The 24,872-nt window shown below is 45.6% G+C and overlaps 1 protein-coding gene across 2 annotated transcripts; it reads right to left on the bottom strand.

The window, feature by feature from the left end:
- Positions 1-1,169: 1,169 nt before the first annotated feature.
- Positions 1,170-24,129, bottom strand: SERP2 (stress associated endoplasmic reticulum protein family member 2). 2 transcript variants are annotated; one of them, XM_025185301.2, is made up of 3 exons: positions 23,628-24,129; positions 10,486-10,558; positions 1,170-1,614 (listed from the first exon to the last, which is right to left on the bottom strand). In XM_025185301.2, the coding sequence occupies exons 1-3, from the start codon at positions 23,709-23,711 to the stop codon at positions 1,574-1,576; spliced, it is 198 nt and encodes a 65-aa protein (XP_025041086.1). In that variant the 5' UTR covers positions 23,712-24,129; the 3' UTR covers positions 1,170-1,573. The 2 variants fall into 2 exon arrangements, 1 of the variants encoding a protein (XP_025041086.1); XR_012900647.1 differs by lacking the exon at positions 10,486-10,558.
- Positions 24,130-24,872: the final 743 nt, after the last annotated feature.

The raw sequence follows: 24,872 nt of genomic DNA, 5'->3' as shown, positions 1-24,872 counted from the left end.
GCAGTGTAGATGCTCCTTCTTGTGCAAGAGCCTCTTCTGAAAACATTGGTGGCGCATTAGGTATGCAAATGAGGCTCGGCAATATTCCACACTTAGACTCATTTGCATATTACTTGCGCAAGAAGCTGCGAGTGTAGACATAGCCCATGTTTGAAACTGTAATGAAAAGAAGAACAAAATGATGGTTCAGCCCCTTGATCAACATCTTGGCTTTTCTCCTATGGTCTTTCTTAAAAACTGCATTTTGAGACCATAATTAGGGGGCTCAGATTTGGAAAGTGGTTTAAGGGAGATGGATGCTACCTGCTTTAGGCCTCTTTGAAATGCCAGCTTAGCATTTTTTTGGAGGGGGGAGGATTTTCAAAGGCACAAATGGGTAGTTAACTGCCCAAGTCACTTGTGGTTAGTCACCTAACTGCCATTTGTGCATATGCAAAGCCTCCCTCTTCCACCTCCCTCTTTCCCCCATATGAAAATGATCTTCTGCTGTCCTAGTGGGCAACACTAGGACTATGGTTCTTCAAGGTGGACGTTTAGCACTTACAGAACAATCCTCACTTCATTAAATATGTTTGGGGGTTCAGAAAGGATTTTCTGACAAAGGGATGTGAAGAACCTCGTGATGCCAATCTAAATCTGCTCTTGAGTCACTCCTATTGCTTTGGGAAGAGAAGAATTTTCTTTTCAAGCAGCTTCCGGAAGATTGCTAATCAAAGGAAAATCCTGGAACCATCCTGCTGTGAAAATATATTTCCTAAATGGCTACAACGTGACAACTTTTCCTTGGGTCCTGAGTTTTTAATTAGTTCTTACTCAGGCAAACCTTCCAGTCAGCCTGATTTCTCATCTCACAACAGTTTTTAACTGGCGTAACTCCAAAGAATTTAAATCTAGTAACACTTGATAGACACCTATGTGGAAGAAAAACAGATGTACTGAGAGATTCACCTGAGTAGAATAATAGAACACTAGAACTGGAAGGGATCTTGAGAGGTAATTGAGTCCAGTCCCCTGCCCTCATGGCAGGACTAAGCATCATCCAGCTCATCTCTGATAGATGTCTATCCAACCTGCTCTCAAATATCTCCAGTGATGGAGATTCCACAACTTCCCTAGGCAAGGGCTAAAGGACTTGGCCACTAGTGTATAGAATAATGGAACAAATGTAGTCAAGTTGAACATGAATATTTATTTGTAATAAAAACAAATTTCCAGCATAAAACAATTATAATATATACACACAAAGTACAGAATAGATCAACAAGCACTCACATGATCACATATAAATACATTAGGTAAAAGAAAAAAATAAATCAACTGAACAGCACTGGGACAGCTAACCAATGTGGTTAACTCATTAAGTCAATAGAAAAGCAAAATGTCCTCATCTCCTGTGGCAGTTAAAACACGTACGCCACCAATATGACAGGTCAAAAGGAAATTTGACCTGCTCCATTCAAGAGGAAACACACAGATACTCTCAAATAAGAGCTCTTCGCATTCATGTCAGGCTAAAGTTGTATCTGGTCTACCATGTTGGATGATAAAGGCAATGTCAAATTTATGCAGCTCCTCACATGCCCATTCTTATACTCTGAATGATCTGAAAGATAGCTGAAACAAGACAAAGAGAGAGGCTGTTCAAATGCTGTTTAACATTCCTGAAATTCAACCCTGTACTCTGATACTGCTGCTTTAAACAGCGGAATGGCTCATGTTCTCACATGCATGATCAGATGTTATCTAGCAAGTACTTAGATCAGGGGACTTCTTTCAAGTAGGGACCAGTCCTTTCCATTGATGCAAAAAGGATTATGCAGATACCATGTAGGTGGAACACTAATGGAAGTCCCGAGTGTAAATCCCTTGGCACTGATGGGGAATTAGACCCCCTTAGACGAGTGTGCGTGCAGCAGTGCTGCCAGGCACAGCTGCGTACACTTAAAAAGTTGGTGGGTTTCTTTCATGGGAACAATCACTTCTTGTTACGGGGCTGTTTATAAACAGCTCCTTATAAGTAGATAGTCCAGTAAGACAAATCTGGCCTACTTTAATAATTGCTTAAGCTGATTTGTGGGTTGGGTCATCTAACCTCATGGATCGTTCCATAGTGAGGGCTGAAGCCGGCCAAAATGCACTCATGTGAGTAGCTACATGGAAACTGATGGGATGATGTTTGGCTTTGCAGGCTGGGACAATAACAGCGCTATCCTGCAAACAGATCTGTTTCAGCGGACCCATGCAGAGCCTCAGTGTACATGTGTCCGCCCCTGCCAATCCACTTGCAGGATTGTGGCCTATGTTTGCAGCCCACAGATAAGAGCAGTGGTGATTCCTGTTTACTAGCCAGTTGGCATGCAACTCTTAAAAAAGAAGATAATCTGCCAGATGTGACAGGTCACCAGAGCTGATGAAATAGAAATGAGGCACACCGTGCCATCACATTTGAAACAGAAATCCCTTTTGGTATGAAAACTGATGGTACAAACTAGTGCTAGACCTCCATAGAGAAAAGGACTCACACATTGAGTTGCTGTATTTCCAGTCCCTTAGTATAACTAATACACTAATTTAGTAAGGGCTTGATTCTGCAGACCCCTTGCAAGCAAAACTCCCACTGATTTTAAGAGATGTTACATATGTTGAAAGGCTGCAGGATTGAGCCTTGGTCCTTAATTATACCAACATTACATGTGTTTTCTTAATCTGTACCATCGCTGCCTCCTAAGGCCCCAGTTCTGTAGTGGCATTCCTTAGGGTGCTTCCTGTGGGAACCAGTGAGCGCCACAGGATGAGCTGGCATAGCTGCAAATACCGAGCGTGTAAACCTCTCTTTTCACTGGGCAATGTGCCCTGCACATGTATTTTCACACCTCCCTCGCTTGATGCCCTTTCAAAGCTTTATGGTGGTGTCTGTAATTTTGAGAGAAACTCACTGACTTTTAAACCAAGAAGGTGAAATGTGCCGGATCGGGAAGCATCACTTTAATTGCTGAGCTGTGGTAATTTGCGCCAACTCTGAGCCTTCATTCTGCAGGCACTCGAGAACTTCCACTGAAGTCAAGGAGGTGCTGCCTATGCACAGGCCTGTACACAGGAATTTCTGTGGGAGGGTCTGAGCTGTGGGAGGGGCTGGTAGCTGCCCCGCCCCCATGGCCCAGCCCTGCCCCGAGTCTCACTCCTGGGGGAGGGAGCGGAATCACCTCAGTCTTCACCCAGCTAGCCGGAGCATGGGGGAGGGAGGCTGAGGAAACGTGCCACCTCTGCCTTTCCCAAGCTGGCCAGAATTGGCCCCACGGCAGACCACGAAGAACCGTGGGGGGGGGGGGAGGTGCTTGCACGTTTCGTCCTCCCTCTTCCCCTGTATATAGGCCTGATACAGTAGGTGGGACGGTGCTTCCCAGCATGGCTAGCCAGAAAAGCACAAAGCTCTGCCTGAGCTAGCCAGCTATAAATAGCAGTGTGGCCACAGCGGCCCAGACTGACTGCCCATAGAAGGCTACCTGTGTCATGGCTATCATGCTGCTATTTTTAGCACACTAGCTTGAGCTGATCTAGCAGGTGTCAATCTACCTGGGAAGGGCGGAGCGACACATTTCCAGTCAGTTTATAGACTTACTGTGCGGCTAAGGATTCCCTTTGTAAGGGTTTGCAGAGTCAAGCCTTCATTTCGGACACTGAGGGCATGTCTAGACTACGCTTTATTTTTGAAAGAGAATATGCAAATTCCACAGGAATTTGTATATCTTCTTCCGATTGCATTTTCGAAAGCGGGTCTTTTGAAAGGGAAAGTAGTCTGGATGCATTTTTTTCAAAAAAACCCACTCCTTTTTCGAAAAACCGCCTACACCTCCTTTTTAAAGGAAGAGCGGTTTTTTGGAAAAGGGTTTTTTCCCCCCAAAAAACCATGTCCAGATTACTTTCATTTTCGAAAGACCCGCTTTCGAAAAAGTGATCAGAAGAAGAGATGCAAATTCCTGAGGAATCTGCATATCCTCTTTTGACAATAAAACATAGTCTAGACATGCCCTAAGTGCTACCTTCCTGCACCATGTTTCTTAAGGTAATACTTTAAAGTGATAGAGAGGATAGATGAGATGTTCTGCTATTGTATGTAACTCAATGAAGTGGTGCCAGATTATAGCTGATGAGCATCTGGACCGTCTATCACAGAGTTTTATACTGCTACTCATCATTGTAATATCTGGTCACCTTCAATGTAAAATCTGTAGAATCAGGAAGTCGATAATGGATTTCTTGAAGTCTCCGGTGGTTCTTTTGTGTAGAAACAGCTTGGGGTAGGATATGTGGTTTTGATTTTGTAGCTGTTTTTAATACAGGATTTTGTTTTGGGTTGGTATGTTTCATATTTTATTCTGTATGTGCTTTTATAATTCACTTCTCTGCAGGTTATTTTTCTTTCTTAAATAAACAGGATTCCCGAATCACATGGGATTTGCCCTGCAGTCCATACAGTTAAGCCTCCTGCAATACAGGTATTATACTAAATTGAATCACAAGTCGATTAGGCTATGAAGCAGTAAAACTAGTGAAAATAATCTGCTTCTGTCACCCTGTCAGCCCCAGTGTGCCTGATCCATTGGACTGTAGAAAGCTACCATTGGTACAACAGGTTCTGTAAGACCAAACTCTATGGAGAATCCAGCTCTGCCTGTGTAACCCAGCGAGTGAATCTGTTTCATAACAGCTGACTCCAAAGTGCAGCAAGGAACAGGAAGACGGTGGAGTTGCTGAGGAAGTTCAAAGAGAGAGAGAAACAGGAAGTGGGGAGTCTAGACTCTGAGACGCGAATAACTCAATGGGAGGGGGGTGAACACAGCTGAGAGAAAGCAGCACCAGTGCGTGTATGGCTGAGTGAGAAAAAACAGGGAGAAAGGCAGGCACTAGAAGGGGACAACATACACCAGGGATGCTCGAGCTAAAGGAGGCCTATTAGTAACTAACAGATCCAAAGGGTTATTAATAAGCAGAGGAAGTTCGATTAGTTGTACCGCAGCATCTCAAGAATTAAAAATAAAGGATAGCTTAGCAAGCATGCAGCAGCGGTGTTATAAATGGTCTGATGTCTTGGGTGCTCTGACATTGTAACAGCGCAACTGTTTTGCATTGGGAGACCAAGGATGGCATCTGTGTGTGACTAGCGAAGGACCTTTAAAAGGCATTAAGGACTCTCAGTACCTTGCTGGATTCCACCCCCAACTCTAAAAAGCCGCATCCTTTCACTACAAGGTCACGACTACATGGTCATACTTACAGAAATAAAGCAGGCAGGCAGAAGCAAAGGAGTTGCAGTCTGCACTGGCAAGAAGGTAAAGACAAATTGAAAAACCTATCTAAACTGAAGAGCTGGATACAGCAAGACCTGAAACTGAAGGAGATGTGTCTAGGAAATGAAAAGGACAAGTTGAGTAAGCCCAAGCTAGCTGTAGAGAGGCATAAAAGGAGAAAAGCTGCAAAATGAAATCGTGTTACCTCTAGGGAAGAAGAGAATTTGTCACAAGGAATAAGGACTCTAGAAATACAATCAGAAAAGAGCAAGGAGAAGGATCACTGCAAACAAACATGAGCAGAAAAGTCAGCTCCCCAGCCTACTCTGAAAACTTCATTTATTTTGTATTGGAATAAATAACTATTGGCACTCAGTTTTCATCTCGCTATAATGATAACGGGACAAGCTCCTGTAGGATTCAAGGAGCTTATTAGAGACAATTGCTGGAGATGCCAGAAGCAGAACATAACAAAGAGTGGGTGCGAGAATGTCAGACAGAGCAAAGTGTCTATAACTGTGGGTGCAATGCACCTGAAGTTCCTAAAAGAATATGCAAAGGCAATCTGGCAAGCACTGAGTCTCTTCAAGCAAATGCTGCAGGTCAGGCAAGGTGCCCAATGATCAGTAAAAAGGGCCAAGTGAATAGGAAGTAACAAGAATATGCACTGGCCAATTAGCCCAACAATTGTTCTGGGCAATCTCTCTGAACATACAAAACTAAAAGTTAATGTAAACATTTGGGAGAAAGACATCTCTAAAACAAACATGGGTTTGTTAAAATAGATCACTCCACACATTTAGGGTATGTCTACATTTCATTCCTCTCTTTTGAGAGGAATGCAAATGCAGACACCTGAAATTGCAAATGAAGCGGAGATTTAAATATTCATTTGCTTCATTTGCATAATTGCATTATGGCGCTATTTCGAAATAGCGCTACTTCGAAATAGCGCCATAATGCAATTATGCAAATGAAATGGATATTTAAATCCCCACTTCATTTGCAATTTCGGGTGTCTGCATTTGCATTCCTCTCTCTCAAGATGAATGAAGTGTAGACATACTGTTATTGTCCTTTTCTCTCTTTACAGACCTACTAATAAAAGGATGGGTTTACCAAACAACTCCAGTTCAGGAAAATCCACTGACATCCCCCCAGTGTTGTATGGATCCTGTATCACTGGGTAAGAATCTCAGCTGTTCTTGCAAACCTACCAACTTTCACAATACTTCATGCTCACAAGGTTACTTTCATTCTAGGACCTCAAAACATTTTGCAATCCTTACTTAATGTTACCTCCCATCGTCTTGGAGTGGTGAGCATTATACCCTTTATACTGATGGGTGAGCACAGGCATAGTAAGGTTAAGTGAGTTGCTGAAGTTCAGATAGTGAATCAGTGGCAGAGCTGAAAACAGTACTTCAGGTTTTGGACGTCTGGGACCTTCATCTTAATAAGACTTTTCTTATACCAATGTATTTTAATTCTGTGTTAGTGATTAATACCAAAAAGATACAAATACCAAATAGTGGCTTAGAAATTAACTGACAATCTGAGGATGAGAGATCTTGTAAATGGCAAATTTTCTATTTGGGGTATTACAGGCATGTAGTAGGACCCATATTATTTAATACTTTAATTAGCAATCTAGAGGAAGATGTAAATTCAACTATCTCAACCTTGCAGGATTAGCCCGTTACACGGAAGGATAAGAATGATTTTGTAGAGTGGGCTGTATGCACTGCATGCAAATATTAAAGCCATACACGTAGGAAGAGGAAGTAAGCAGCAGCGCTGATACAGACTGGAGGAGAGCGATCTGGGAAACAGGATGTCTGCCAGAGACCAACGGGTGATAATAAGATAGCAAGTGAAATATTAGGTTCAACTGCAAAACAAGCAAATGGAACAGAAACCATTGCTGGTCTCAGATATATAAATAGGCTTGACATGTACAAACTAGAAAGGCAATAGGGCCAGATTACATGGCAGACCTGAACTCTTATGTTTCTTTCCAGACCTCAACATTTAGGAAGTCTATATATATATACACACTAGTGCAAATACATAGAAGGGCAACACAAAGGACACAGGGATCTGGTATATAACCTACAAAAAGAGGGAGAGAGAAAGGACTAAATGGGCATGTTCTAGAAAAGAGAAGACTTGGGGAGGGTTGGGGATAAACATGATCACAGTTCATAAATACCTTCAAGGTAATAACAGAAATGAAGAAAGGGAATTATTCCATTCTCAGAAGATGGTAGATAAGGAGCAATGGCCTGAAGCTAAGGAAGGAAAAAAGTTCAGGTTAGACATTAAGAAAAAGTTCTCAACAATAAGAGCAGCTGGGTAGAGGCTACCAACAGAGCTAAGTGGATAAGACATTTGCAGGAATTAAGAGACCAGTCGTGCAAAATATAAAGATCACATTACATGATCCAGGTGGTCTTCTCTGGCTTTAATTGCTGTAAACCTTAGCTACATAAGTTAGGAATTCCCTCCCTCATGCAGCAATAACCCTTAAAAAAATCCAAAATGGCAGCATCTCAACCCTCAGGTTCACATTTCAAATTGACTGGGAGCACTGCATGTACTTCATCCAATAGCACAATCTGGCCTTCAATTTGCATGGTGCAAAACAATGCGCAATGGGGGCAGGTACCATGTCTTTGTTATACGGTTGCGGCCCATCCCCCAGGTGGCAGGCACTGCACAATACAAATAAAGGGAGAGCTGTATGTGATGGCAATAGCCCAGAAGAACAGCCCTGAGAATGTAGAAAAGGGAGGTATTTTTCTAATGGATCCACTACTGAAAGAACAAACATCACCAATGCAGATAAGTTCCTGAAAACTGAAGTCTGAATGTCTGACTAAGCATTTAAAAATGACAGCTAAATACCTAGGCCACATGATGATGATGTCTTTTCAGATAATGAAACCAATTCAGTGGTTCTCACTCAGGGAAAACTCCCATTTCGGTCACTGGCTAGGGCGAGTAAAGAATGCAGGGATGGGTTCCATATTACAGAATGTTCTTACTTGGCAATCAACTGGATGTCTGTCATTTATCACCAGCATATTTATTTTATCTTCTCTGCATCTCCCGTGTCCAGCTGGTTAATTTTAGAAAATAAAACAAACATTTTGGGTTTGTTTTATTGGGCTTATTTTCTATTTCTTATTGTTTCTTGTTACTTTTCTTAGAATTGTTGTTGTTATGTGCTCTTTGGGGCTGCCTGTCTGCTCTTTGGACATTGTGACCCAATACAGTGAAATCTTGACTGGGATCCCTCTGTGCCCCTCCCCCCTGGAAAATAATAACTAAATAGGGAGCAGCACTTTGACCCTTCTCCTTCTGACAGAGCATGTTTGAAACTACTTGATGTCTTGCCATGGGAAGAAACTACATGCTTAACCTCTCTAGTCCGGAGCCCTTGGGACCTGACAGGTGTCTAACCAGAAAATTTACCGAACGACAGGAGGTCAATATTGTCTAGCAGCATTACCTACATTTCTACTCCTTACTGGGCTCTTAGAAGACATTTAGTGATAAATTAGAGCTAAAAACCAGCACAGAACACTAAGAGCCAGGACTGGTGGCTATAAATAAACTTTATGGGACTTCTGGAAACTTGGTCATACTCATGATAAGCGGAAATCCGGCTAACTAAAATCATGCTGGACCGTGGATGTTACCGGACCAAAGGGTGTCGGACTAGAGAGGTTCAATCTGTATTATCTCTTGAGACCCTGACAACACATCGGATGTGTCTAAAGAGCACTGATGTCTTTATTCTTTGTTAAGAGGCCACATAAGGGAATAAGTAAACATGAAAGTTCACAGGACACCAAAGACATGTAATGGAGTTGGGAACTGCAGGGTAGCTGAAGCCCTGAGATCTGGCAGCAGTCTGATGCTGTGTTCTACATATTTGTTAGCTTTAGCACACAAAACCACAGGGATAACAGCCCTACACCAAAAACTCACACTGATGCGTGGGATAGATTTGTGTGCATAAGGAATGCAGTGCATAAGGCCTTCCTTTAGCCCTGTTGGAGAACACATCTAGATGCACTGAGCTGAGGGGAGTGGATTTACCATAGCTACTATTTTTTTGGTGGGGAGGGAGAGTAGAAATCATGCTTTAAGATGAGGTATAAAATAAAAAAATAGGAACATAATGTTCTCAAAAGTGGCATTCATGAGGGTCAGATAAACACAAAGGTCACTGTATTGCATTTCTGAAAGCAACACAAGGTCCATGGGTAGCTCTATGAACAGAATACCAATGGCCTAATCTTAATAGAAAAATATTACTCCACAGTGGGTCTACAAATGACTCTCTCTACACAGCGCCTCAAAAAATGATTCTAAGACACACATCAGTTCTTGCAAGAGACCCTAGACTGACCACCTTGGGGAAAACCACAAAAGGCACACTACTGAGCCTTAGCAATGCTCTGGAGGGATCACTTGGAAGTCAGCTAACTCTCTCCGGCGTGGTTTGATTTCTATATTGGAGGGAGTAGCTCCAGTCAGACCAATGCGGTCACAAGCTGGGAAGAGAACAAATTCCATTCCTACCTGAGGTTTGCAGTTTGGGAGGGGAAATGCTCCCAGCCCCGAAGTACATCCATGTTCCCATGGTAACACTAGTACCATCCCAGCCCAAGTTCAAACCTGCAACCTCCACATGGAAGAAAATGAATGGGACATGGAACCTGAGCCATCCAGTCCTACATAGAATTGAAACTCCAGTTTTCAACTGAACCTGGAAAAAAGTTTCCTCTTAGGATGCGCTAAGCAAGACAACATGGTAAGTAATTAACGATACAGATCTGAGAGGAAGAATACATTAAACCACTTGCAGTCTCCAGAAACTTTTCCTAAGCGCTCATGCAAGCGTCTCCAGAACAGACCCGGAGCCACCCTGAATGCCAAGGATCAAATTTTCCTCATAAATACACACACAGCTGTTGCCATTGGCTCCAGTGGCAGTTGTGTGCATGCAACCTGGGTCAGAATTTTGTCCACAAACTTGTAGCATCCGATCTCACTCCTACTGAAGTAAATGGGAACCATGCCACTGACTTCAGTGGGAGCTGGATCAGGCTCTTCAATGCTTTTCTGCTGCCAGCTCAACTCCCTCCCCACCCTTCTTTATCTAGTCTCAGTGGTGTGTTCATACCTGATCCACAGACAACAAAAACAAACAGTGCCAGTAGCCAGGGTCCTACAGGATATTTCTCCTCTTGGGGCCTCTAAAATGTAGGGGGAAAAGAAGATTTCAGTTTGTTACCAGTTTAGCCATTTTGTCTTGGTAGCTCATTTAAAAATAGATGCAGAAAATAAACAACTGACATGGTTTCAGCTTCAAACCTCAAACAGTGAACGTACACAGAAAATTGTCGAACAGTTTACGCCATTGTCATAGCTACTTCACAGGAATGCTAAGCAAATTAAAGGAAAAGCTGAAGCACAGTATGCTAACAGAAGAGTAATAAAGGATAATTGTATTTACAGTAGCTCAGCCAGCTTAATTTAATAATATTGAAATTTCCCATTTTCCCCCTTTAAATAGAATAATGCCTCTCATAGATTTTCTACAGATCAGTCGTCTTGAATTTCTCCAGAGAAAGATAAAGTGAGTTTTATTCCTCAATGTTTGTTTATCAATTCCTGTAATCTCCCTTCCCACAGTTGGTTGGTTTACTAATCTCCGTTGTTGTATCTATATTTTAAGTTCTTTGGGACAGAAAACAGGTTATGTATTTTCATACATACTAACAGATGTGGGATGCTTGAAAAATAATCTAATGACTGGGTTGTCACGTTAGAACAAAATATATATCCTACAGCCAACTCCCTTCCACCGGGGAGAGGAAATTGTTAAAAACAAAATCAAAGAACACTTTTTTAGTTTGGTCAGCATGTGCCAAAATATTCCAAAGTTAAATATAAATTTGATAAAATAAACTGACTAAAGTTCGGACTGTTTAAGGAAGCATGGCTGAATGTTCTAACATGGTATTTTGAATGGGACAGGAAGGGAGGAAGAAGTTCATGATCTTTTATGGTCATTTTGAACTACTGACCTTTGTTTTGATGTATGATTATTATTTGGAGAATACAGCACTACGCAGAGGCTTTGGTAACTAAGAATAAATGCACACATGTTTACTGTAAGATTTCAAAGACCACACAGAATGAAGAAGTGGATAATTGAACTTAGAAGCTTCTTAGCAACCAAGACACAAGCTGAGGTTTATATGATGGCATGAGATACTAGGGACATAATTAATGGAAGCAGAGGATTCACACAGCACTAAGATCAGGACTGGGCAGGGAAGGAAAGGAGGAATTGATAATCATATATTTGGGTTTAACTTGTGGAATTGTGCATAGAGGAAGAATGGTTTTGTGGTGCTCTCGGTCTGTGAAGATTTGGTTCAGTTCCAAGTTCTGACAGAGAGGTCTCATGTGACTTTGGGTAAATCACTTAATTTCACTATCTGCAAAAAGGGGATAATAATACTTGCTTTCTCCCAATCTTTGTCTGTCTTGCCTGTTTAGCATGTAAGCATTTTGGCACAAAGATTGTCTCTTACTATGGGAGCATCTACACAGCAGGGCTTAACTCGAAATAAGCTACGCAAATTGAGCTATGTCAATTGTGTATCTTATTTCAAAATAGGAAGCATCTACACAGCACTTACTTTGAAATAGAGCACTCTTCTTCCGACTTCCCTTATTCCTCGTACAATGAGGGTTACCAGAGTCAGAGTAAGAAGTCTTCTAGCTTGGCAATATTTCAACATTATTTTGAAATAACTGCCTGCTGTGTAGATGAAGACTAAGTTATTTCAACATAACACTAGTTATTTCAAAATAATGTTGCTGTGTAGATGTACCCTAAGGCTACGTCTACACTGGCCCCTTTTCCGAAAGGGGCATGTTAATTTCACAGGTCGTAATAGGGAAATCCACGGGGGATTTAAATATCCCCCGCGGCATTTAAATAAAAATGTCCGCCGCTTTTTTCCGGCTTTTAGAAAAGCCGGAAAAGAGCGTCTACACTGGCCCCGATCCTCCGGAAAAAAAGCCCTTTTCCGGAGGATCTTATTCCTACTTCGAATAAGTACTTCGAAGTAGGAATAAGATCCTCCGGAAAAGGGCTTTTTTTCCGGAGGATCGGGGCCAGTGTAGACGCTCTTTTCCGGCTTTTCTAAAAGCCGGAAAAAAGCGGCGGACATTTTTATTTAAATGCCGCGGGGGATATTTAAATCCCCCGCGGATTTCCCTATTACGACCTGTGAAATTAACATGCCCCTTTCGGAAAAGGGGCCAGTGTAGACGTAGCCCTTGTGTTTCTACAGTGCTTAGCTCAAAGGGGCCCTAGTCTTGGTCGAGGCTCTAGGGCAGTGGTCCCCAACCTTTTGGGGCTGCCAGGTACCCGGGGGCGGGGCCGTGCAGGTGCCACGCGCCCAGGGTGGGGGCTGTGCATGCGCTGGGCGCCCGGGGCCCGAGGTGCAAGAATGGCTTGGGCCAGCCCTTGTCACTAGGCGGGTGCACATAAATGCCCTGGCACCCGCGGGCAACACATTGGGGACCACTGCTCTAGGGAGATACTATGCTACAAATATGAATAATTATGGGTCTGCAGTCCTGATCCAAACCTACTTGATTTCCAGAAAGCTAGAGCTGCTGCTACTATCTAATTCTCAAAGTGCTGCATGGAAGAAGTGCCAAAATGAATGGAGGCTGCAGGCAGAAAAGTGGTCAGTGGAAGGAGATGAGAGGATAGTCGCAGGTGAGGAGACTGGAAGAAGAAGGGAGAAGAAGAGAAGGAGGGGGAAGGTAGCAAAAAGATCAGAAACAAAGAAGAGTGAGGCTATGGCTACCCTTCCGTTTTTTTGCAGAAGAGGATATGCAAATCACACTCGCATTTGCATATCTTTTTCCAGTTCTTCTTGCGGAAGTGGTTTTGCCGATTAAAAAGCCCCATGTAAACAGGGCCATTTGTTGGGGAAAAAACTCTCTTTCGTAAGATCCCTTATTCCTCAAAAATTAAAGTGTACAGGATCTTGCAAAAGAGAGGATTTTTCCAACAAATAACCCCATCTACACGGGGCTTTTTATCGGCAAAACCTCTTCTGCAAAAAGAATGGGAAGAAGATATGCAAATGCAAGCACAATTTGCATATCCTCTTCTGAAAAAAAATGGCAGCATAGCCATAGCCTGAGAGAAGAAAAACCAAGTGGATGACAGAAAAGAGGAAGGCAGCATTGTCCAGTGGTTAGGGACTAGACTGAATGTCAGGAGACCTGGGTTCTTCCACTGACCTGCCCTCTTACCGTGAGTGTGTTGTACCACCTTTATATGTCTCTGCTTCCCCCATCTACTGAAACCGGGCTAATAATGCTGGCCCAGCTTTTATAGCACACCGAGATCTCTGGATGAAAAGTATGACATAAAGGCTTGGTTTTCCATCATTCAGCCATGGGATTTTTGCCATTGACTTGAATGGAGAGCAGAAGCAAATCCTAAATGCTCAGTATTATCAGAAACAGGAGAGGCATCAAAATAATACAAGACACCCATATACAATTTACTTGGCCAGAGAGAAGGTCTGTTCGCTGCAGACATTTCCTCCAGAGAAACTGCTTCATGCATCAGTGAGTGGTAGAAACAATAGAGAAAAGCAGTCACATGATGTATAGTAAATTTAAAAAGGCATATCCCTTATTTTTGGCCATTTGCAGGGCACTGTCCTTCAGCCTGGCATTTCAAAACAACCTTGAAATATTTTAATTTAAAACACATTTGGTTTTTTAAAAAAATAGCTCTACCTATTGTGTTAAGGATTTGAAAACTTCAGCAGTTTTAATGTATTTTTAAAAGAACATTTCAGGTCACCTTTAAGTTCACCTAGGTTCAGGCTAGATTACAGCCAAATCTAACTGAACAGACATCCCATTGTCTAGGCTAGCTCAGTCACACAGGCTGTGTCTAGACTGGCCAGTTTTTCCGGAAAATCAGCTGCTTTTCTGGAAAAACTTGCCAGTTGTCTACACTGGCCGCTTGAATTTCCGCAAAAGCACTGACTTCCTACTGTAAGAAATCAGTGCTTCCTGCGGAAATACTATTCTGCTCCCGTTCAGGCAAAAGTCCCTTTTGCGCAAAGCTTTTGCGCAAAAGGGCCAGTGTAGACAGCTCAGATTTGTTTTCCGCAAAAAAGCCACGATCGCGAAAATGGTGATTGGGTCTTTTTTGCGGAAAAGCGTGTCTAGATTGGCATGGATGCTTTTCCGCAAAAAGTGCTTTCGCGGAAAAGCATCCGTGCCAATCTAGACGCTCTGTTCCGAAAATGCTTTTAATGGAAAACTTTTCTGTTAAAAGCATTTGCGGAAAATCATGCCAATCTAGACGCAGCCATAGGGTACGTCTAGACTACAAGCCTCTTTCGAAAGAGATCGTCTAGACAGACATGAAACTTTCGAAAAACAATCCGCTTCTTTGAAAGCGCGCACCCAGGCAATCTGGACACTCTCTTTCAGAAAAGCCCTGTTTGCAGTCAACAAAGCCTTTTTTCAAAAGAACTCTTTCAAAAAAAGGTGTTCTTCCTCGTAAAAGCAGGTTTACCACAATAAAAAAAAACTGTCGCGTTCTTTCGATTTAATTTCGATTTAAGAACACGACGGCTGTCTCGATGCAGGTGAAGTTGAAAAAAGGCCACTTTTTTCGAAAAAACTCTGTAGCCTAGACATAGCCCCACCCCTTTCTTGAGGCCCCACACTCTCTGTTCCCCTTCTCTCCATCATTTGTTGCCCCAGCCCTTACTCACACTCACTGAGTTGAGACAGTGATAGAAATGTAGCCGTGTTAGTCTGGTGTAGCTGAAACAAAAGACAGGACTATGTAGCACTTTAAAGACTAACAAGATGGTTTATTAGGTGATGAGCTAATTAGGGTCTGGCCCACGAAAGCTCATCACCTAATAAACCATCTTGTTAGTCTTTAAAGTGCTACATAGTCCTGTTTTTTGTTTGAGTTGAGACAGGAGGTGTGGGTTCTGGGGTAGGAGTGAGGGATTTGGGTGTGGGAAGGGGTGAGAGGTGCAAGCTCTGGAGGGAATTTGGATGCAGGAGGAAGTGGAGGAGGGGATGCTGGCTCAGGGAGGGGGCTCCAGGCTGGGGATTGTTGGGTTCAGGTAGAGGATTAGGGTGCTGAGCAAGCCACACGCTTGTGGATGTGAGGGTGCAGCAGTTTGGGTTGGAGTGTTTGAGGGGCTCAGGGCAGAGAGGTTGGGAGTATGATGGGCTCAGGACACAGATTTGCAGTGTCTGGATGGTACAGGAGTGTTGTGGCAGAAGACTGGAGATGCAGGAGTCTGGGGATGTGAGGGGCTCAGGTGTATGATGGGCTCAGGGTTGGGGTATTTGGGGGTGCAGGAGTGTTATGATGCTGCGGCTAGATAGGGGCTTGGCCCCAACTGGGGGCTTGTTAGCCAGGCTTCATTTTTAAATAAAATATGTCAAACACAAAATGTTTCAACATCTTTATTTATGAGAGGGGCGGGGAACCTGTTTTGGGTCAGCGGTCACCAACCCACAGAAAAATCAGTTGGGGACCACACAAGTGAGATGCAAAAAAAACCCTCTCCAAACCCCTTCTCCCCCACGATGTGGCCCCAACTGAGACACCTCACTTCCCAAGCATTACAGCCTCATGGGGGGGAGGAGGAAGAGGGTAGGTAGGACTGAGGTTCAAGGCCTCACGCCAGATTAACTCGTCTGAGTTCCAGGGTTAGTAGAATTTGTGGGCCCCTCTACGCTCTCAGGTGGGACCAAAAATGAGAGACCCAGTGTGCAGGACAGGGCTGCCACTAAGTGGGATAGGGATGAGGATGGGAGTGAAGAATCTGGGTGGAAAATAGAGCACAGGACAAGGATGTTAAGGACTAGTCGACTATAAGCAACCGCCACCTTGGCGTTTCAAAGTGGCAGAGCTGTGTGAAGCCCGGGGTCAGCTGGGCATTCCAGGCTCCATGCAGCATTTCCACAGAATCCGGGATCAACTGGGAGTCCCACATGGCATCAGCTGAGGAGGCGCCACGTGGCATTTCAAATCGGCAACTCAACATGGAGCCTGGGATCAGTGGGGGACTCTGAGTCCCCCACTGGCCCCGGGTAGGGTTGCCAGATGGCTGAAACAAAAATACTGAACACCTCCCCGCCCAAAAAAAAACACCAGGAAAAAATTTTGTTGAAGGAAAAAAAAAGTGTGTGTGTGGGGGGGGGGGGGGGGGGGGACCAAAGTTGGGGTATGTCTACACTACAGCACTAAATTCGAACTAACTTAATTCGAATTAGTTAATTCGAATTAAGCTAATTCGAATTAGTGCATCTAGACCTAAAAACTAGTTCGAATTAGCATTTTGCTAATTCGAACTAGCATGTCCACATTGAGTGGACTCTGAAGCGGGGTTAAGGATGGCCAGAAGCAGTGCCAGGAGGGCATCAGATTAGGACTTAGAGCGTGGAGCTGCTGTCTCAGGCTAGCCGAGGGCTGTGCTTTAAAGGGACCCGACCCCCACCTTGGACAGACAGTTCTCAGGGGTGCCCCGCTTGCAAAGCAGTCCTGGCTTGGAGTGCCCTGAGTGCCCACACTCGGCACATCACAGCACTCGGCCATCAGCCTGGCTGCAATTGCCGCAGGCTGCCATCCGGGGGGGGGGGGGTCAATCGGGGGGCTGCAGGAGAGCTTCCACCCCGAGGAGCCCGCAGAGCCACCCCAGTCCTCCCCATTGGGGGCTCGTACCCCATTCCTCCCTCACTCCCTTCCACTTACCCCTCCCTAGCCCCCTTCCTGATGTACAAAATAAAGGACATGTGTGTTCAAAAATAGAAACTCTCTTTATTGAACAAAACTCGGGGAGACTGGGAAAAGGAGGTGGGAGAGGGGAAGAGAGAGGGTGGGAGAGGGGAGGGCAACTAAAATGATCAGGGGTTTGGAACAGGTCCCATATGAAGAGAGGCTAAAGAGACTGGGACTTTTCAGCTTAGAAAAGAGGAGACGGAGGGGGGATATGATAGAGGTCTATAAAAGCATGAGTGGTGTAGAGAGGGTGCATAAAGAAAAGTTCTTCATTAGTTCCCATAATAGAAGGACTAGAGGGCACCAAATGAAATGAATGGGTAGCAGGCTTCAAACTAACAACAGAAAGTTCTTCTTCACAAAGCAAATAGTCAACCTGTGGAACTCCTTGCTGCAGGAGGCTGTGAAGGCTAGAACTTTAACAGAGTTTAAAGACAAGTTAGATAAATTCATGGAGGTTGGGTCCATGGAGTGCTATCAGCCAGGGGGTAGAAATGGTGTCCCTGGCCTCTGTTTGTGGAAGGGTGGAGATGGATGGCACGAGACAAATGGCTTGGTCATTGTCTTCGGTCCATCCCCTCCAGGGTACCTAGTGTTGGCTGCTGTCGACAGACAGGCTACTGGGCTATATGGACCTTTAGTCTGACCCAGGATGGCCATTCTAAGCTCAGGGCTCAGGGTCGGGGGTCTCAGTGGACCACCTTGATTTTCATGCACACCTGCTCCTGGGTGACCAGGCTAGCAGCTATCCTGCCCTAGATGGCCACTTTCCTGTGCCTAGTGCGGAGGTCGTGGATGAGGTCCACGATGTCCGCACTAGACCAGGCGGATGCTCGCCTCTTGCGGATCCGGGCTCCCGGGAGCCACCAGCCTGGTCCCAGGAAGAGGGGGAGGGCTGGGTGGCAGCGGGTGGCTGGCTCGAGCTGTGACAGGTGCAGGGTCTGCTGGCTGGGTGCTGGCAGGCTTGCACCTGGCATGGGCACTGTAGCCAGCCCATGCCCCTTTAAGGGTTCCGGGGCCGGGAGTGGGGCAGAAGAGTTTCCCTGGTGTTGGCCAGAGTGGCCACCAGGGAAAGCTGGGGAGGGAAAGCCTCCCACTAGGGAAAGCCTCCCACCAGTTCGAATTAAGTGGCTACACAGCCCTTAATTCGAACTGCTTAATTCGAACTAGGCATTACTCCTCGTAGAATGAGGTTTACCTAGTTTGAATTAAGCGCTCCGCTAGTTTGAATTAAGTTTGAACTAGCAGAGCGCCAGTGTAGCGCCTATCAAAGTTAATTCGAACTTACGGCTGTTAGTTCGAATTAACTTTGTAGTGTAGACATACCCTTGTTGAGCAAAAAAAAAAAAAAAAAAAAAAAAAAAATTCCAAGGACCTGGATCACTGCTAGGGGTTACCAGGTAGTCATTTAAAAAAAACTAAAAACCCGGACATGCTTCATGTGGGGGGAGGCAGTCAGGAAGGGAGCGGTGCTGGCCAGAAAGGAGGGGGGGGCCCTGGAACAGCTAATGGGGGGGGGGGAAATGGGGCTGGCCAGGGAAGATGGGGGGGCCAATGGGAAGCAGGTAATGGGGGGGGGGTGTCGGGCGGAATAGGTCTGGCCGCGGGATATCGGGGGGGGGGGGAGGGAGACCGGCCGGGAGGGGGGCAGGGCTGGCCAGGAGTAAGGGGAGATGGGAAGCACAGCTGGGGGGGAATCGGGGGCCAGGAGGAAGGGGGGGGCGAGAAGCAGAGCTGGCGGGGTGTGTGTGTGCAGCGACGCTGGCTGGGGATATCGGGAAGAGGAACAGGCCAGCTGGGAAGCAGAGCTGGGTGGGGGGAGTCGGGGGCCGCAGGGCTGGCCAAGAGGAACGGGGAGCGGGAAGCACAGCTGGCGGGTGGGAGGGTGCAGCGGCGATGGCCAGGAGGAAGGGAGGGCGAGAAGCAGAGCTGGTGGGGGTGGGGAGAGGTGCAGCGCTGCTGGCCAGGGGAGATCAGGAAGAGGAACGGGCCGGCGGGAAGCAGAGCTGGGGGAGTGTGTGTGTGCAGGGGGGCTGGTCGGGGACGATCTGGAGGGGAAGTGCGGGAGAACTGGCCGGCCGGGAATGGGGGTGTTGAGCAAATTGGCCAGTGGGGAGCAGGACTGACCTGGGCACTTGCTGCCTGTCCCACGCAGGCTCCCGGCGACACACGAGTGAGAAGGAGGCTTCCCCCCCTCCTCACACTCAACCAACTGAGGGCTCCCAGCAGCAAGCATGGCCCCGCCTCCCAGCTGGGACTCCCAGCCGCTCCCCCACCCACGCCAGGCTTCCGTCCGGTGCGCAGCTGGAAAAATCAGAAAATACTGGACATTGCACATATCCCGTATTTTCTGATTTTTTTTACCAGACAAAGTGGGCAAATACCGGACTGTCCGGTACAATACCGGACACCTGGCAACCCTAGCCTCGGGATCCATGAGGGCGCTTCCACTTTGAAATGTACAAGAGCCCCCGCTTCTCAGGAAGCGCACCAGCAGTTTTGGGGAAGGGAGGAGCAGCGCACATGTTTCCCAAGACTCGGGATCTAGCATGCAGCCTCAGGACTTTCCCTCCACGCTGCAGGAAGCCGGCAATACCTCCATTTTCCCAGGAGGTTGTAGCGCGGGCTCCTTCTTAGGGGTGATGGGAAGCAAGAGGGGAGCCCGGAACACCTCGCGATCGACGGGTTGGTGGCCATGGGTATACTATAGACTAAGCCTAAATCACAAAGTTATTTCAATAGTACTATATTGCTCAAAGGTGTAGAAAATCCACACTCCTAAGCAATACAGTTATGCCAACCTAGCTCCCGGTATAGCCAGCAATTGCTTGTTGATGGAAGGGTTACTAGGGATGTTAAAATGGTTAGCTGGTTAAACAATAGCACTTAACCAGTTAACTGTTTTAACTGATGCTCCAGGCAGGGGTCCTGCCACCTGACCCCACCACAACCAGAGCTGCTCTGGCTGTGTGCAGCTAGTTGCTGCTAGAGTTAACTGGCAAGGACCAAAAAAACAAAACCACAAAACACCTTAAAAAACAATAAGTGGTCCTTATTGTCCAATAAGTAGCACCTTAGGGTACATCAACACTTGCACCCTCGTTCGAACTAGGGATGCAAATGTAGGTGACTGAAATAGCTTTGGTCCACATTAGTTCGATTCAAACCCCTTGGTTCGAACTAACATTACTCCTCGAACATTAGTTCGAACCAAGGGGTTTGATTCGAACTAACACGGCCTGGAGCGCACTTCCTGGTTCGAAACAGCTGAGTTCCAAAACAGCACACGGGTGAGATTATGCTAATGAAGCGCAGGATATTTAAATCCCCGCTTCATTTACTACTTCGGTCGCCTACATTTGCATCCCTAGTTCGAACTAGGGTGCAAGTGCAGACATACCCCTAGAGACTAACAAAAAAATATAGATAGTATCATGAGTTTTCATGGGCACAACCCACTTCTTAAGATGAAAGAAGAAGAGGGGTTTTGCCCACGAAAGCTCATGATACCATCCATATTTTTTGGTTAGTCTCTAAGGTGCTACAGGACCACTTTTTTTTAAGTTTTTTTAATTATAGATTAACACAACCACCCCCCTGAGACTTGGCAAAGACCAGTTTTCCAATAAGCCTTATGCTTACTGATATGCTTACCAGTTAGTCAACATCCCCAAGGGTAAGTCTACACAGCGGCGCTATTTTGGGAAATTGTCTGTTATTCTGAAATAGCATTCTGCACATCTTAACAGCAAACCCGTTATTTCAAAATACATTCAAAATAATAAACTTAAAAAACAACAAATAGTCTGGTAGCACTTTAAAGACTAACAAAAGATGTAGATGGTATCATGAGCTTTCTGGACATCCAACACTCTGGTCATACGAAGATGTGGGCTGTGCCCACAAAAGCTCATGATACCATCTACATGTTTTGTTAGTCTTTAAAGTGCTACCAGACTATCTGTTGTTGTTTAAGTTTATCCTGTACAGACTAACTCAGCTACTCTGTGAAGATTCAAAATAATGAGCATCTTATTCCGGCTTCCTGTAAACCTTGTTGTATGAGGAGTAAGGAAGACTCCAGAATAGCAATTTATTTAGAAATTAGACCTATGTTGACAGTGCCAAATTTCTAAATACACTATTTCTCAATAAGCTATGCTATTTGCGTAGCTCAAATTGCATAGCTTATTTCGAGGTACGCATGACTGTGCAGACATACCCTAAGAGACGTTCCTATGAGCATAGCTATTTTCTCAGGGGCTATGTCTAGACTGCAAGCCTCTTTCGAAAGAGGCTCTTTCGAAAGAGAGCGTCTAGACTGCACGCGGAACTTTCGAAAGAGCAAGCCGCTTTTTAGAAAGAAAGCACCCAGTGAGTCTGGATGCTCTCTTTCGAAGAAGCCCTATTTACATTCAAGAACGCCTTCTTTCGAAAGAGCACTTTCGAAAGAAGGCGTTCTTCCTCGTGAAATGAGGTTTACCACCGTCGAAAGAAAAGCCACATTCTTTCGATTTAATTTCGAAAGAACGCGGCTGCAGTCTAGACGCAGGTGAAGTTTTTTCGAAAAAAACCCTGAGTCTGGACACAGCCCCTAGGGAGATGAAGTACCTACACCAATGAGAGAAGATCTGCTGTCAGCATAGGCAGAATCTTCACTTAGCACTACAGTGGTGCCGTTGCAGCCTTACAGCTTATACTTTCAGGTGTAGATAAGCCCTATGTGTTAAAAGCTTTTAAAATAAGTAATGCAAAAATCCCAACTACGAATTCCCAGCCATTCTCTGATATTACAGGAACAGGGTTCTCTTTGCTCCCCGCACAATGAGTAAACTGTTTCACTGAGGGAATAGTGAGCTGTTAATAAACACTCAAAGTTTTATGGATGGAATTAGAGCAGCAAGAGCTCTAAACAACTTAGAGAAAAGGGAAACTAGAACCCAAAAGGAAAATCTCTCCCATGAACCAGCTTTCTAAGAGCACTTTTGAACACTGAATGCACGCAGCTGAAATGTCAGTGAATCAGCTCAGTGCACTGCTGAGAACCAAATGCAAGAATCTGAACATAGTTAAACTCTTCAATTTTCTGTCTCAGAGTACACAACCAGAGCATGTGTGTGACCTTTATTTAAAGTAATAAGCAAGGTTTCATTGGCTGGAAGGTTATTGCCTCATCAAGTCAGAGGACTTCTGTCCCAGCTGAACTGCGAGTTCAGTAAGGGCTCAATTTTATTCCACTGTACCTAAGAGCAGAAGTGATCTTAAAAGATGAAATGAGTTCACATCCAAGTTTTCTCTCTTTCTTATTGACATAGACTTTGTATTGACTAGGAGGGTGGTCAAGTTTACAATGCATTTAGCTAACCCGTATTAAGCTGACTTTAGTGTTAACTAGTTTTCCTCATCAAGACCAACCAGTCAAACAGCACCTACAAATAAAATAGCAAAGAAAACAGATTCAGAAGCCTAAAAGATTTTCACCTACAAAAACACACTTTTTGCACTGAGTAGAGTCAAATAAACTGCTGTGTTTAATCTCTTAAAAGCAGATGCCAAAGGAAATAAAACACAATAATCCCTGCTGGTGCTGTCTGTTAGTGCATCTACACAGCAGTGTTATTTCGGAATAACATAGTCCGCATCTACACTACAAGCAGTTTTCAACATAAAGTCAAAATAATGTCCAGCTGGAGGACTTCCTACTCTGATTCCTATAACCCTCATTTTACAAGGAGTAAGGGAAATTGGAGGAAGAGTGCTCTTCCTCGGATTTCCTGCAGTGTAGACAGCACCAAAAGCCAAAATAAACTATTTTGACATAAGCTACGCAATCGATGTAGCTCAAGTTGCGTAGCTTATTTCGGCTTTAGCCCTTCTATGTAGACTGCCCTTAGAGAGCTAGAGTCCTTTGCGAGGACACCTCTATGCCTGTGCACTTCCAGCAGCTATGATGTTGCAGCAGCCAGACCTGATGGTAGTCCCCCTTCATGGGGAGGAGAAGGGATGGTGTATGTGCTGCATTTTCTCTTCTCAAGTGGCTGGGGGTGTGTGTGTACTTTTCTCTGTGTTACAGACTCTCCCCTTTCTGGGTGTGTAGGTGGAAGGTGTGCAAAAGTCAGTCTCCTCGTCTCCCAATGAACGATTTGGCTGTGGATTTTCCATAAGGCACTGATGCTGTCAATCATCCTGGTATGACATTTCCTCCATCCTGCAGCAGTTTGGGGCAGGAGCCCCTGATTTTACCATGGGATTGTTCTACACCCTTAGCGAGGCAGGAGCGCTTACTCCAGTCAATAACACAAGAAGGATCATTCTCTACTCCCCACCCTGAGCCTCCTGTAACCTGTTAACCCGATAGCTCACGATTCCCACACCTCCCCACGTGCGGAGCCGAGGAACGGGCAGAGAGTAGCGTAGCCTCCTCGCAATCCCCTGCTCCCATGTCACCTTACCAGGGTTTTGGCTACGTTCCCTCTCTGTGTGATGTTTTTGCTGTGCTTTTCGTTAGCCATCCGAATCCGCTGTTTGGCCACCATGGCTGTGGGGATGGAGATGTAGAGAGCTCAGAAATTCCGAAGGCCAAAAGGCTTCTGGGGCTGGTTTGTGGCGCGCCAGAAGAACAGCCCCCTGAGTGGAGCAAGTGTGGCTGCAACTGCCCCGAGTCCAAGTACCCCCAGCAAGCTGCAAAGCGAGGAGAGGGCTGCTGGCAGGATGGATGGACGGAAGTAATCTCTCATCTCAGGAAACCCTCTCCAGCTTCCTCCTACCCTTCCGGTCCCCCTGCTGCCTAAGCACAGGCGGCAAGTGCTAAGGCTGCCTGCAGGCTCCGCTTTCGCCTGGCTGCGAGCACGCATCCCGTTTGCATTGTGCAGAGCTGGGAGCTGCCAAGGCTCGTGTAGTGAATCGGACGAGCGTTCTCTCTCAGCGTTCCATCCATGGAACGCTGCAACAGACAACGTGGGGGGGGGGGGGGGGAAGAGGGAGGATCTCTCGAGCTCTGATTGGTGGTTTACGAAGGCGGGGTGGAGCAAGCGTTCTAGCTTGTAGCCTTGCGTGGGCGTGTCCTGCGGCCCGGGGCGTGGAGGGGTCTGAGGGATGTTGGAGCGCACTATAGGGTCAGATCTCTCTTCCCCTTCAGCTAACACCCTGGCAATTGGTGCCCTCATCCCCCCCCCCCCTTGTAACCATAATGTATTACCTGGCCAACATGGAACTAAACATTGGTGGAGAGAATGGGGCAGCAGGAGCAAAATCATGGGGGAAGGGATGGGGAACAAAGTCAAAAGGGCAAAAATATGGGGAGAGGAGAACCGGGCAAAATGCTTCTACTCGCAAGCACTTACTCTCCTATTTCATCTTATGGGTGTGCATGAGGCAAGGCTGTGGTGTACCTAGCGTATAACTAGCCATGTATAGTGGGGATTATGATTTCCAGTGTGCATTACTTTCCATTTACCAACATTGAATCCCATCTGCCATTTTGTTGCTTAGTCACTCAGTTTTTTAGGGCTGACAGCTTGGAGCTCCTGCTACAAGGGCAACATGGGGCTGAGAGCTCAGGCTGTCTGCCCCCAGCCGTGGGACTTCCACTGTGAGCCCCATACACTGGCCACATAAGCACTCTTGGTGAGAACAAGCTTTGCCAGGAGAAGGTGGACAGTATGGATATGGTGGCTGTATGTAGCCCAATCTTAGTT

The sequence above is a fragment of the Pelodiscus sinensis genome, chromosome 1 (genome assembly GCF_049634645.1).
Source record: "Pelodiscus sinensis isolate JC-2024 chromosome 1, ASM4963464v1, whole genome shotgun sequence".
NCBI classification, from domain to species: domain Eukaryota; kingdom Metazoa; phylum Chordata; order Testudines; family Trionychidae; genus Pelodiscus; species Pelodiscus sinensis.
Note: the sequence above shows the minus strand (reverse complement) of the source record. Positions and strands in the feature narration are given on the sequence as shown.